Source organism: Magnolia sinica, chromosome 18 (genome assembly GCF_029962835.1).
Source record: "Magnolia sinica isolate HGM2019 chromosome 18, MsV1, whole genome shotgun sequence".
Classification (NCBI taxonomy): Eukaryota; Viridiplantae; Streptophyta; class Magnoliopsida; order Magnoliales; family Magnoliaceae; genus Magnolia; species Magnolia sinica.
In genome coordinates this window covers 2,103,627-2,116,280 of record NC_080590.1, presented here as the reverse complement: position 1 = coordinate 2,116,280, position 12,654 = coordinate 2,103,627, and the positions used below count along the sequence as shown (strand labels likewise).

The following is a 12,654-nucleotide window of genomic DNA, read 5'->3' as shown; positions in this document are numbered from 1 at the left end:
GCATCAAGACCCCCTTCATACTGTATCATAAGTACAGCCATAGGCAAATGAGAAAACTTGTTACTTGGCAATGGCATGAAATAATTGAAATGATGAAAATGCTTCCAGCACCTCCCTGGGATCAATTGCAAGGGTAAGAGAAAGGAGAGATGATCTCATGGGCTAACCTATCTGTACCATCTATATGTAATTGGTGCATGGGAAGATTATGCCTCACTCAGCCACCCAACCCAGTCCATTCTCATTGTTCGGGAAGAAGGATTATTTGATACCCTGGAGAATAATCATCCTATGCACCCAGAAATTATACAACTGTCATACATCAGCCTAATCTAAAGCATCCAGAATATGGAAGCCAACTTAACTACGTTACACTCCCAAAATCAGACTGGTTTAAAATTCCCCACCTCTGATACGTGGACACTTTTTTGCTGATACAGGACCGTTGGATAATTTTCTTTTCATACGTCCAATAATTCCCAAGATTTCGAGCCCAAACCCAACTCATAACCTGACCCGACCCCACCCACCCACTTAAAATGGTATCCGCCACTTGGTCACACATCATGCAAATGTGAGTCAAGCATGGGGCCTTCCTGAATTGAGCCTAATCCAATCCGTGCCCGTGGTATGGATTCAAGGCCAACCAAGAGAAGTCAGACCGCTGGAGCCCACAAGGTTGCAAGTTCATTGAGGAAGAGGACGGGGGACAGGTGTTGGATCAGAAACCCGTGATATCACAGCCTGTCTGCTTATCCGTGGGCATTGTAGAAAGAATGCCAGCCAGAGTTAGGATGTCAACCTCCTTAACACCCATACATTCCTCTCCAGGATATCATCTCTTGATGACGCAGGATTCCCTAAAGAGTTTTATTAGAATACATCCTCATGGACTGCAATAGGATGCATCACGACTATAGCCATGGATCTAGGGTCTACACCATTTACAAGATTGAGTCCCATTCTCAGCGGAGAATAGGGAGCATCTCCTTGACAGCTGCTGCGTGGCCCATTCCATTCTGAAGTCTGTGATTTTCCATTTTGATGAGGATTCTTGAAGATTTTTGAGCAGCCACCTTCCACTTCGTTTCATCAGATCAAACACTGAATACAACCTCAGATCCACAGCGGCTATAATGAGTTCTAGCAAACTTCTGTAAATGTGGTGCCCGTTGTGCAGAGCTTGAAAAGCTGCCCCTGCCCAGTAATCCTATCCGACTTTCTCCCATGCAACCCAGCTGTCTCAAACACAACAAAAATGTCTAATACAACAAGTCCATGAAAAGATGGCAGGATTTGTTCAACGGAGATCTCGAGCCAGTTGTCCGATGCAGCCTACACAGGACAATCACCAGGAGCTAAATCCATACAAGATCCACATCTTGCACGGCTGCCCAGAGATTGCCTCTCCTAAAAGGAGAAAATACCTATGGCTGCGACTCCCAAACCAGCATGTCGGTGGGACCCTGACCGTAGGGCCCACCTCAATTTATTATTGTATATACACACCACCCATCTGTTTTGATGCCTTATTTTAGGGCATGGTCCCAAAAATGAAGCAGATACAAATTTCAGGCGGACCACACCACAGGAAACAGTGATTATTAACCATTAACCTAGGAAGTTTTAAATGAAAGGCAATCAATGACCACTTTTTCCTGTGGTGTGGTCCACCTGAGATTTGTTTCTTCTTCATTTTTGGGACCATGTCCTAAAATAAGCTGTCAAAACAGATGGACAGCGTGGATATACAATGCATGCATGGAGGTGGGCCCGACTGTCAGGGTTGTGGAGGGGACAGCATGTACCGCATGCCAATGTGCCACATTCAACATTGCCAACATTCCAATGTACACATGCTCCATATGTGACAGACATGTTTCCCATTCCCACTCCCCACTCCCCAGGGGGTTTGACAAACAATATGCATGACTGTGTATCCATGATTTGCCTATCCAGGACAGCCCTTTTGCTGCATCCAAACAGGCCCTTAAGCCCGCATCCATCCCAGCGGATGAAAGATCTCAATAACTGGAACGGGCGGATCGCCCACATGCCATGACTCAAGAATCCAAGGCATCATAGACATCAGCCCAAAATGGAGTACTTGGATGTGCCTTGACACTTGACAAGAACTACATTAGAATATATAAGCATGCACCAAAATACATGAACAATCAAATGAACTGTGAATGCAAATGTCTTAAGGTGAATTCAAAATCCTATTATTTCTTCATCTATCTTTCCAACAGCAACAGAGGACTTCATGCAATCTCCAGCAATGAAACTGTGTTTCATAAATGAAAAATATGCTATCATGACTACTATGTTGTGTGTGGACCCTTATTTTGAGTGCACCATAGCCCACGGCATATAAATGAATTGTTTAATAAGCCAAACAATACAAACAGAACTATTAAGTATACCATGAAGGAACCAAAAATCTGTTGCATGCACCTGCATTGATAAGTACACAAATGCCTGCTTCTATAAATACTCAAAACTGCAAATCAGCCCATGTATGAAAGAAATGCAAATGCACAACTCAAATTATCCAAATTTCAGAGTACCATATCGGGAAAAAAAAAAAAAAAAAAACCCTCCGGCAATCAGAATCAGCCTCAAAAATTTGTGCTGCAGAAAAGTCTCAAGTACCTGCTCCTAGTATTGGAAAGCTACAATGTTGTTCGATTTGTCCCTTATTTTTTCTCATCCTTCTCTGCCTCAGCAGCCTTCTTCATCCTAGCACCAACATGCCGCTGATTCACTTGCTCAATGCGGAGCTTGGCATAGGCATTAAATGACTTCATCTCATCTGTCACCTTCACAAACTCGATAGATGGCTTCTCACGTACGATCGGCATGAGATGACCTCGGACTTGCGTAGCTGTTGCCAGCTCCTCAGGAGTAGAATCACCGGCCTGCAGCAAGAAAAGAGATCTAGAAGTGAACAACCTGATTATTAGATATGTGTGATTTTTGAGGCGTCTGTCATTTTCATGTCAGGGTGACCCTGCTGGACGGGTTGGATGCCATACCAGCCCCACACAGCCAGTTGCCTGAACTTTTTTCATCAGCAACAGCTGCGCAGAGGAACCAGCCCCACATACCAATTTTCATTGTAGGGCGACACTGCTGAATGGGTTGGATGCCACAGGCAACAGTGGACCCCTAACTCCATGAAGGAAATATATATAAAGAAAAGGGTTCATGCAAGAGCCTGGACAACAAAAAACAGGAGATTGAAATTTAGAAAAATAGGAAGGGGCCCTCCATGACATCTACTTCTTGAATTCTTCCTTTACGAGGCCATCTGCTTCATGGTTCATGGGCTTCAATTCGAAGATTCGAAGCTTTCATTGATCACAGGCTACATACACGTCTTGTATGTTGGGCATTATACCAAAACCACAGTGGTGGGTCCTTTCCTGCTGTACAAGTGCATGCACCTCAAATGCCAACCCACCCAAATTGTGGGATCCACTATGGATTGCTCATACCCAAAATCATATTCATGAGATGTGACTTCATCCATGCACTAAGTCGTTCCTTCTTTTTTTTTCTTTTTTCCTTTTTCCTCCTTTTGATGGGCGTGCACCAAGTCCCTTCACATGGACACATATGGACCAAGCAAATGCTACACATGGAATACACTTTTAACCTTTTAACTATCAAAATAACCATGATGCAGCAACTCATCCAAGGAATGTCATGCCAATTTTGGACCGTTTAAAGCATGGACCCCATTGTGGATGGAGCATGGACCAAGACTGCACTGATATGATGATCATAACGCACAATCAATTATTCTGCAAGTCAATTTAAAGAAATGAACCATTTAAAGTGTATTGTGCCCAACTCAGATGGAGCATGGGCCGAAAATGGACATTTTCACTATTTCCTATATCAACTGTCCACTGAATGTCCATCAACCAAACAGTTTAGGAAATTAAATCTGTGTAGCTTAGAAGCCATCTAAATCGGGGCCCACAGATTGGATGCTTAGCTTAAGGTTGATGTACAACATACTTGCACCTCTATGCACCACAACTCACTAGTTATTCAAAAATACTAGGGAAGAAATGCTAGGATTTAAACTACTACCTTCCACACAACACCAATGCGCTAGGTGCGCAAGATCCAGGACATGATTAGTCAGGTGGGACCATCGTGTGCATGTGCCATCCATTGGTCTCAATGCTTATAACACCAGCCATAAAAATCAGGCCCATCAGGTCAACCAGGAAAGGACCACATGTATATCGCAAATATTTTTCGGTCACAAAGAACCACATTCTTCATTCGTGTGAGACCCAACCAATGACATGACTGGCCTGATTTTCAGGGCACAGCATATAAACAGGGCAGCCTAGCTGATGAACAGCCAAAATCACACAAGCATGCGTCGCATTAGCAAGTGCGGAGAGTATGATTCAAAATACTGTACTGACAATGCCTGTAGCAGGGCCTCACGTTAGGGATGTATGCTAAACAAATGAGAGAATGATCATTGCGAATAGATGCCTTCCATAGAGAGAATAAGTTAGGTTACCTTGAATTTGCCCACGCGTCTTGGGAAGACAACTAAATTAGCCTTGTAAGTCTTCAGCCTTTGAACATTAGCTTGAAGACCCTCCAGAGAATGGTTCTTGCGACGATGGTCAACTGCAATGCCAATGGTTGAGGCAAGTTTCTTTGGAATGCCAGCTGCCTGAAAAATAGTCCAGAATTACTAGATCCACAATGCACAAATTCATGACGATAAGAGAAGCATCACACCAGGGGAAATAGAAGCATCATGGAAATATGGAAATAACAATAATAGTCGATGAAATTACAACCGACGTTTCAAAGACTCCACTGAAAATTAATAGAAGCGGGAGTACCTGTTCTTCAAAAACAAATCAAAAAAGAAAAATCCCCTGAAACCGCCAAAACAATAAAAACTTATTTTAAATTTGCAACACAAAAATGCGCAGTCTAAAGGCTCTGAGTTACTGAAAATAGAAAAGATATTTTTGCCAATGAGCAGCACCGAAAATAAATAAATAAATAAAATCCTCCAATATAAATTTGCAACACAAAAATGCCTCTGTTGTAAACAACACAAAATGTACAAGGCCCTCCTCTGGAATTCAGATAATAAACTTGCTTCTTGTTATTTCAAGAAAATCAACATCAAATTCCATGGGAAGCAACAGCACCCTAGTCATTCCTTGAAGCTACAAGAGAATTGACAATAAAATCTTGTCTCACCTTGAGCTCCTCAAGAGAAAATCCCCTGCCTTTCCTAATTTTCATGTTATACTTCAAAGTCTGACAATGAACAATAGGACGAAGGGGACCATCAACAGGCTGGGGAAATTTCTTCACAGCTTTCTTTTGCCTAGCTGCCAATTTCATGACAACGCAACCATGTACATGATCAACCATAAAATGAATTGGAAAGCGTATACAGTAAACAAGAGCTGCGGAAAGCAACATAATGAAAGGCCATCACAAAATACAGAAGTTTTGAAGGGGAATAAAAACCTTACCAATGCGTCTTCTGGTTTTGCGAGCCGGTTGATTAAACCAAGTCCTGACATAATTCTGCCAGTGCTTCTTGAAGTGCCCATTGGGCACAACATTGTTGTGCTTCACCATGGCTTACCTGAACAATGATAACAGAAGAGAGAAACAAACACCAGTAAGAAGAGCTTGCTCATACTTGGAGCCACTTGTCAGACACAAACCCAAAAAAATGAAGGGGGGGGGGGGGGGGAACAAAAATTGGATGTACCAATCCATCAACAAATATATTCTAATGAACCCCAACACAAAATCACATGTTATATAAGAACAAAGGCTTATGCTCATCTATTTTATCTCAATCTTCCATGCTTTTGCAAACTTGTAAACTTGAAAGGATTGTCTAATCCACTTTGTGAAGCAATATAAACATGGGTGAGTCAGTGAGTCAACTTTAGTGGTTAAAAGAAAATCACCCCATGATTATGAGTGTCTGGCCACATTTGGATACTCATAATCCATGCCGAAATGGAAATTGTTTTTCACTAAGAAGACGGTTGGGTTATTTGGATACGTGGATTCCACACACTAATCCTTAATCTTATCTATAGCCAAAATTCTCTGGCACAAGAAACAAGGTGATTATTGTCTGATAAATTTAAGGATTCGACTTGCTATCTGAAAAGGCACCCCTTTCTTGGAACCCTATTTTCTTTTGTGACCATGGAAATTATCATTGGGTAATCATAACACGACCTAAAATAAAATGATACCCATTCCGATTTTGAGAACACAGCATTAGCGCTACATAATATCATTTAAAGCATTTATATTAACTTAAGAGGTGTTTGGAGTTTAAATCAATTTAAAAGAGAAAAAAATAAGACCTAGATAAGGAAAACTTCCATGGATTCCTCTGGGATTGACAACCCTGTAAACAAAAAGGAACAGTGCCATTTGGTTTGGCATGCACTTCTTCATGAAAGGTTCATGTGCAATTCCCACAGGTACAGTTTCGATTTTTTTTTTTTTTAATCTTTTTTTATGGCAGCAGTTTGGATTGATTTTTTTTTTTTTTTTTGGGGGCGGGGGGAGTTTTTCATCAGTGTGCCATTTCCACAAAATAAAGACTAGAAGTCTGTAGGAGTATACATAAAGTACTACAGACAATGATGGGGAACCGGTTGGTGCTGCTGCTCATATGGTACTAAATAATGCAACCAAAAAAGCCTCTACCATCATTTTTTTTCAGGGAGTTATATGATGCTCAGGCAACGTATGACACTTGATACACAAGCACAATAGTGGAATCCACTGTCGCGTAAGTCACAGTCCCAAAATCAGATTGTTTGAACAATCCTCACGTCTGATTGGTGAAAGCTTGTATGTTGTAAGTAGGACCATTAGATATTTTTCATTTTCAACCGTCCAGTAAATGTCTACCAATCTGATAGTCAAATAAATCAAATATTTGTGAATTTTTGTTCTTGGTACACCTAAACTGGGAATCATTATTTGGACAGTTTTATTTGAATTACTTTTACGCCAGTATGCAATTTCTGAGTAATTTGTAAGTGCCTGCGTATTATCCATCACACTCCGGCGGAGTATCAAAGTTCTTCTCCATTTTTTCAGTGAAATCCGATCTTTTTTCAACCAAAAAAAAAAAAAAAAACCTGTATGAAAAATCGACACAGATCAGAGAAAAAGAAGAAGGAGATTATCGAACAGTGGAATGAAAATCAAAACCTAGGAATTACAACAGTGGCAGCTTTTTCTAGGGTTTTGTTTTCTGAAGCCCTAAGAGAGAGAGAGAGAGAGAGAGAGAGAGAGAGAGAGAGAGAGGTTTAATGAACTGAGAGAGAGGTTTAATGAAATGAGAGAGACGCCGTGGCGAAAATCTTACTGGAGAATGATGGACCGGCTACCGGGAAATCGGGGAAATCGCCGGGCTGCTACTAGCTTCACTTCTCTCTCGTTAAACCCTTCCTGCTCATTGGTTTTAAAGAAGAAAAGATTCAAAATGTAGAAGCCCTAGATTTTTAACGGCTGAGATTAGGGAGAGATGAAACAACATAAAAGTTACTTGGGTTTTCTTGACGCCGGTTCATTTACATGGTCTTGAAGATTGAGCTTATTCTAATAGGCGGCTTAATTAATAGTCGGGCCGCCTGTGAGGCTTGATACGCGGTAACTCATAAAATCTACGAAAATGTTGTGTACGTGGCACATATGATTTTTAACTTCTGCTTATCATACACCACACTACCAGAGTGTCAGAAGTATTTCTCATTCTACGGACATTGATGTGTTTGTTGCATGCGAACCGTTTAAAAGATAGTTTCACCATGAGAGTTGGACGCCCAAATATCTGTCCATTTCATCCATCACGTGGGCCTGTTTTTTATAGCATTTTCGGCATCATTGTGGGGCCCACTTAATGTGCGGTTGGATGGCATGTGCAAGACAGTTCATCCACCACAATGTATAAGCAGGTAAAGACGTCAGTACCTAGAGCGAAATAGAGTGAATAACTTCTACACACAGGTGGAGGTTTTTTTTTAAGCAGCTGAGTCAGAGGGAGGATTAGGCTTAGGGGTTAGTTGGAAGCGGATTGTGTACTGAGTAAACTCTGTGGGGTCCACCCTGATTGACATATTTTATCCACTCCTTCCATCTATTTTAACAGATAATTTTAGGGCTTGAGCCCAAAAATAAAGTGTATCCAAATCTAAAGTGGACCTCACCATGGGAAAAAGTGTGAATCGAAATTCTACCATTGAAAGTTTCCAGAAGTTTTGGATCCAGATTTTATTTGTGTTTTACCTTCATCCGTTTCTGTGTGATCTTATGAACAGGTTGGATGACAAATAAACATCACTGTGGGCCCTAAAAAGGTTACAACGGTGGAAGTCATTATTCCTACTGTTTCATGTGGTGTGGTCCACTTGAGATTTCCTCATATTTAAAATTTATATTCAACCAATAAAATGATCTGGAAAAACAGATGGACGGCTTGGATAATCCACATACATTCACAATAGGCTCAACTGAACGAAATCCGATTCCGGGTTAGTTTGGATGGGAGTAAATACGAGCGAATGACTGAATGGCATAAAAAGTATGTTTGGATGGAGATAAATGGAGGTAAATATGGAGTTTAGAGTAAACACACCCTGATTCATAGCTCAACTGGTAGACTGTCATGAGTTTCAACACCTGGTCAAGGGTTCGAGTACCCATAGGTGGTGAAATCCCACTAAGGTGTGAGTGTGTGGGGGTGTGTGAAAAAAAAGAAATTTTAAAAAAAAAGTGAAAGATACCCCACTTCACTAATAATATTTTAAAGCAGTTCAATTATCAGCTACATTACTAAAATCATATTAATAGAATAATTAAAACTGTCCCAACATTTGATATCTAAAAAGACAGTTACAAAATATTGCTCGTTTCTTGATCCTTACATTTGTGGCCCGCGGAGGTTCAAAATTTCATAATCTTTTGCTAAGTTAAATGTTTTAATAAACTTCTGCTACAATCATTATGTCAAACATCATCTGTGTACTAATTTGGGATATTGAAGTTGATTTGGATATTAAATATGATTTTGTCTATATAATGAAAATTTTCAATGCATTTCAATTCATCCCATTTGTTTTTATCTCAACAGAATATTTGAATTTCAAAGTATTTCATTTACAATTAAGTCATTTACACTTAAAATAAGAGTAAATGTGAAATGGATTCCATTTATCTTCATTTACAACCTTTCAAATGATTTCTCATTAGCTTGTAGAAAAACCTTTTTAGCATAATGATGGGTCACCATCATTTTATAAGTGTTATCTCATCCATCATCCACATGGACTATGTAGACCTAGTTTAGCACAACAATCATTCCTAGAGGAACATTTTGAGTGCATATATTAAGCGAATTATTCTCTCCATCCAATTGGTACATGTAAAATAGACAAATAAGAGCAATACGGACAATAATCATATTGCATAAATTTCCCCATTTATATCTTGGTTTTATGAACATGAATCAGCTTAATGTTCTATTTTATTTATGTATGTGTTGCAAGGTAAATTTAAGAGCTTAGATTGAAAAAGGGTGTTAAAAGCATGAATTTAATGCTCAATAATTACCAAGGCAAGGGATAGATCTTAGGAGACCAAGATTGAAGAATTCACATGCCAAAGATTCAAGAAAACCAAGTAAGGAATGAAAAGAATCGAAGATTTGAAGTGAAGAATCCTGAAATTGTCCTGAAAAGTGTATTCTAAAGCTCTGAAGTCTATTTTGAAAAACTGCGCAGCAGGAAGTCTGTTTTAAACAAACTATGCAGCGAGAAGTCTATTTTGAAAAATAATTATATTTGAGGCGTTGTCTAGGGTTTTTCAACTTTGTACAAAAATTAGAATTCCCTACTTATAAATAGGGCTTCCTAGGGCATTCTTAAACATCATTAGAAGCATTCAAGAGCAATATTTAGAGTTTTTTAAAGAGTTTTTAGTTTTATTAAAGCTTTATAAGTTGTTTCTTTCCTTTTAGATCTTTTCTATTTGCAATTTTTCTTCTTTCTTTCTTGTTGCTTTTTATTTCTGTAATTTAATTATGTTTTTCTAAGTTCCCTCTAGCCCAAGCTAGAAGGGAAGCACATGGGTTTAATATTTCTTTAAGTTATGATGATTGATTGTTTTAATGATGAGAAGAATGGTGTATGCATGTTATCTATTATTTAGGTTTTGTTTTTTATCCTTTTGTAAGATCCATATGTTTCCATCATATGAGATCCACATTGATGGATAGGCTTACCCTAGATTAATCAGATTTCCTAGATAGGAGATGTTCTCAACCTGTTATATTTCTTTGATATTCATTATCCTATAGATATTGAATACTTAAAATCACTGGCGCTTGAGAATATATGTCAATGGTGCAAATCCATTATTTTCTAATCTTTTATATCATTTATTAAAATATTTAAAGTGTTTTATTTTCCGATTAGGCTGACCATAGTGCTCAGATCCTAGTTGTGTTATCCAAGTCATCATGATTTTGGAACATTAACCTATGTGTGGAACTTTGAAGCTTGGGTGTTTTTTATTCAGTTGAATTACATCCATTCAAAAATCCCAAAATCAAATCATCAGTTTAGTTTTTATTACTTAGTTTGTTTTGCATTTGATTTTTTCCTTCTCGCAATTCATCTCCCTGTGGGATCGACCCTGTATTCACAGGATATTACTTATGAACCTCTGCACTTGGAGGCAAGCAATCAAGTTTTTGGCGCCGTTGCCGGGGAGAGACTGAGATAGATCAGATCTGTGCAAGATAACTAAGGTAAGTTTTCTTCTAAACCCTCCAGATTTTCTGTAGATTTTTTTTTTTTTTTAATTTCTCTTTTCTTTTTTTGAAAATAAATTCAGTTGGGTCTTTCAAGCACTAACTATGACATAAGGTTGCCTTGCTTGGGATTTTATCACCCAAGTGCTATGGTTGTCCTACAGTTGCTGTTTGATCACAAAGATTATCCGTTGAATCTATTTTCCATATTAGCATAGTTTAATTTCTGCAATATGTTCTTCTTTCTATTTATTTATTTATTTTTAATTTTTATTTTTGTTTTGAATTGAACCCTTATGGTCGGCTCTGCCACTGGGTTGTTGATTTATTTTGCTTTGTGGATTGAACACTCATGATCGGCCCCGCCACCTGGGTTGTTGATTTATTTTTTTGTGGATTGAACCCTCGTGGTCGGCCTTGCCACCTGGGTTGTTGATTAATTTTGCTTTGCGGACTGAACCCTCATAGTCGACTCTGCCACATGGGTTGTTGATTTATTTTGCTTTGTGGACTGAACCCTCATGGTCGGCCCTGCCACCTGGGTTGTTGATTTAAGTTTTTTTTTTTTTATTTCAAGTATTATACTTGTGATTTGAATTATTTGTATTTGTTGTGTGGTGTGGATGATTTATGTCTCGTTAGAGTAAGGATCAAAACAATCGACTCTCCTCTGAAGGGGACTAGTTCCAGGCCTTTATTATTCACTTAGAAGAGGCACTCAACATCACTTGGATTCCATGGCAGACCCAGTTGATAATCCAAATCCAAATCTGTCAGATCCAACTATAAATCAAAATAATCCTCCTCTTGAGGATGAAAATGAAGTTCATAGGAATGTGTTAAACCAACCACGGACTTTACGTGAACATCTGAGAGATCAACTTTACCATATTGCATAGTGTTCCCTACTCACACAGGGAACATTGATTTTAAACCAGGTGTGATTTAATTGATTCCTAAGTTTCATGACTTGGATTCTAAAAGCCCCTACTTGCACCTCGAAGACTTTGAGGAAGTAATTGCAACGTTACGAGTAAACAATGGCAATATGGATGTACTTAAGCTTAGGTTATTCTCATTTTCTCTAAAGGATCAGGTCAAAGCATGGCTCAACTCTCTAAGACCTAATACCATCACTTCATGGCAAGCCTTAAGTAGAGAGTTTTTGAAAAAGTTCTTTCCCAAGCACAAAACAAATATACTAAAACAAGAAATCATGTCATTCTCCCAAAAGGAGAATGAACTATTTTTCAAGCGTGGGAGCGCTTCAAGGACATTCTAATTACTTGTCCACATCATGGTTATGAATCATGGCACGTGATTGATGCTTTCCGAAAGGGGCTCACCATGGATACCCGTCAGTTCATAGAGATGATGTGTGGTGGAACCTTTCTTGACAAAGATCATAATGAGGCTTGGGATTTTCTAGATATGTTAGCAGAGAATACGTAGACATGGGATGTCTCTGCTAAATCAGACCAAACTAGACCCATTCCTAGAGAGAAAGCGGGAATGTATGTCCTAAGAGAGGAAGACGACCTTAATGCAAAATTCGCTGCATTGGCTAGAAAGGTCGAAGCCTTGGAAATTAGGAAGGTTGATATGGTTAAAGCAAACACTTCCTTAGGTAATTTTTGTAGCATTTGTGGTGGTACAGACCATGACACAAAGGATTGTCCAATAATCTCAGTTGTACAAAATATCACGCATGAGCATGATCAAGCAAATGCTATAAATAATTACCAAAGGTCAGTTATGCAACTAATTGGAAACACGTATAATCCAAATTTGCG

At 39.0% G+C, this 12,654-nt stretch overlaps 1 protein-coding gene and 1 non-coding gene across 3 annotated transcripts; both read right to left on the bottom strand.

Moving 5' to 3' along the window:
* Positions 1-2,088: 2,088 nt before the first annotated feature.
* On the bottom strand, positions 2,089-7,574 carry LOC131233242 (large ribosomal subunit protein eL13z-like). 2 transcript variants are annotated; one of them, XM_058229889.1, is made up of 6 exons: positions 7,418-7,574; positions 5,538-5,653; positions 5,257-5,390; positions 4,553-4,711; positions 2,656-2,921; positions 2,089-2,273 (listed from the first exon to the last, which is right to left on the bottom strand). In XM_058229889.1, exons 2-5 carry the CDS (start codon positions 5,644-5,646, stop codon positions 2,700-2,702), a joined length of 624 nt encoding a protein of 207 aa, XP_058085872.1. In that variant the 5' UTR covers positions 5,647-5,653; positions 7,418-7,574; the 3' UTR covers positions 2,089-2,273; positions 2,656-2,699. The 2 variants fall into 2 exon arrangements, with proteins under 2 accessions (XP_058085872.1, XP_058085871.1); XM_058229888.1 differs by lacking the exon at positions 2,089-2,273 and having other exon boundaries at positions 2,434-2,921.
* A 4,485-nt stretch (positions 7,575-12,059) lies between these two features.
* Positions 12,060-12,165, bottom strand: LOC131234097 (small nucleolar RNA R71). The gene has a single exon (XR_009165510.1). It is a non-coding gene; the product is annotated as a small nucleolar RNA R71 (small nucleolar RNA).
* Between the last annotated feature and the right edge of the window lie 489 nt (positions 12,166-12,654).

Coding starts and splice junctions, on each gene's coding strand:
- LOC131233242 (XM_058229889.1), bottom strand. CDS start 5,646: ATGGTGAAGCACAACAATGTTGTGCCCAATGGGCACTTCAAGAAGCAC. Junction 5,391..5,537: donor CAAAACCAGAAGACGCATTG/GTAAGGTTTTTA, acceptor TGAAATTGGCAG/CTAGGCAAAAGAAAGCTGTG. Junction 4,712..5,256: donor TTTCTCTTGAGGAGCTCAAG/GTGAGACAAGAT, acceptor ACTATTTTTCAG/GCAGCTGGCATTCCAAAGAA.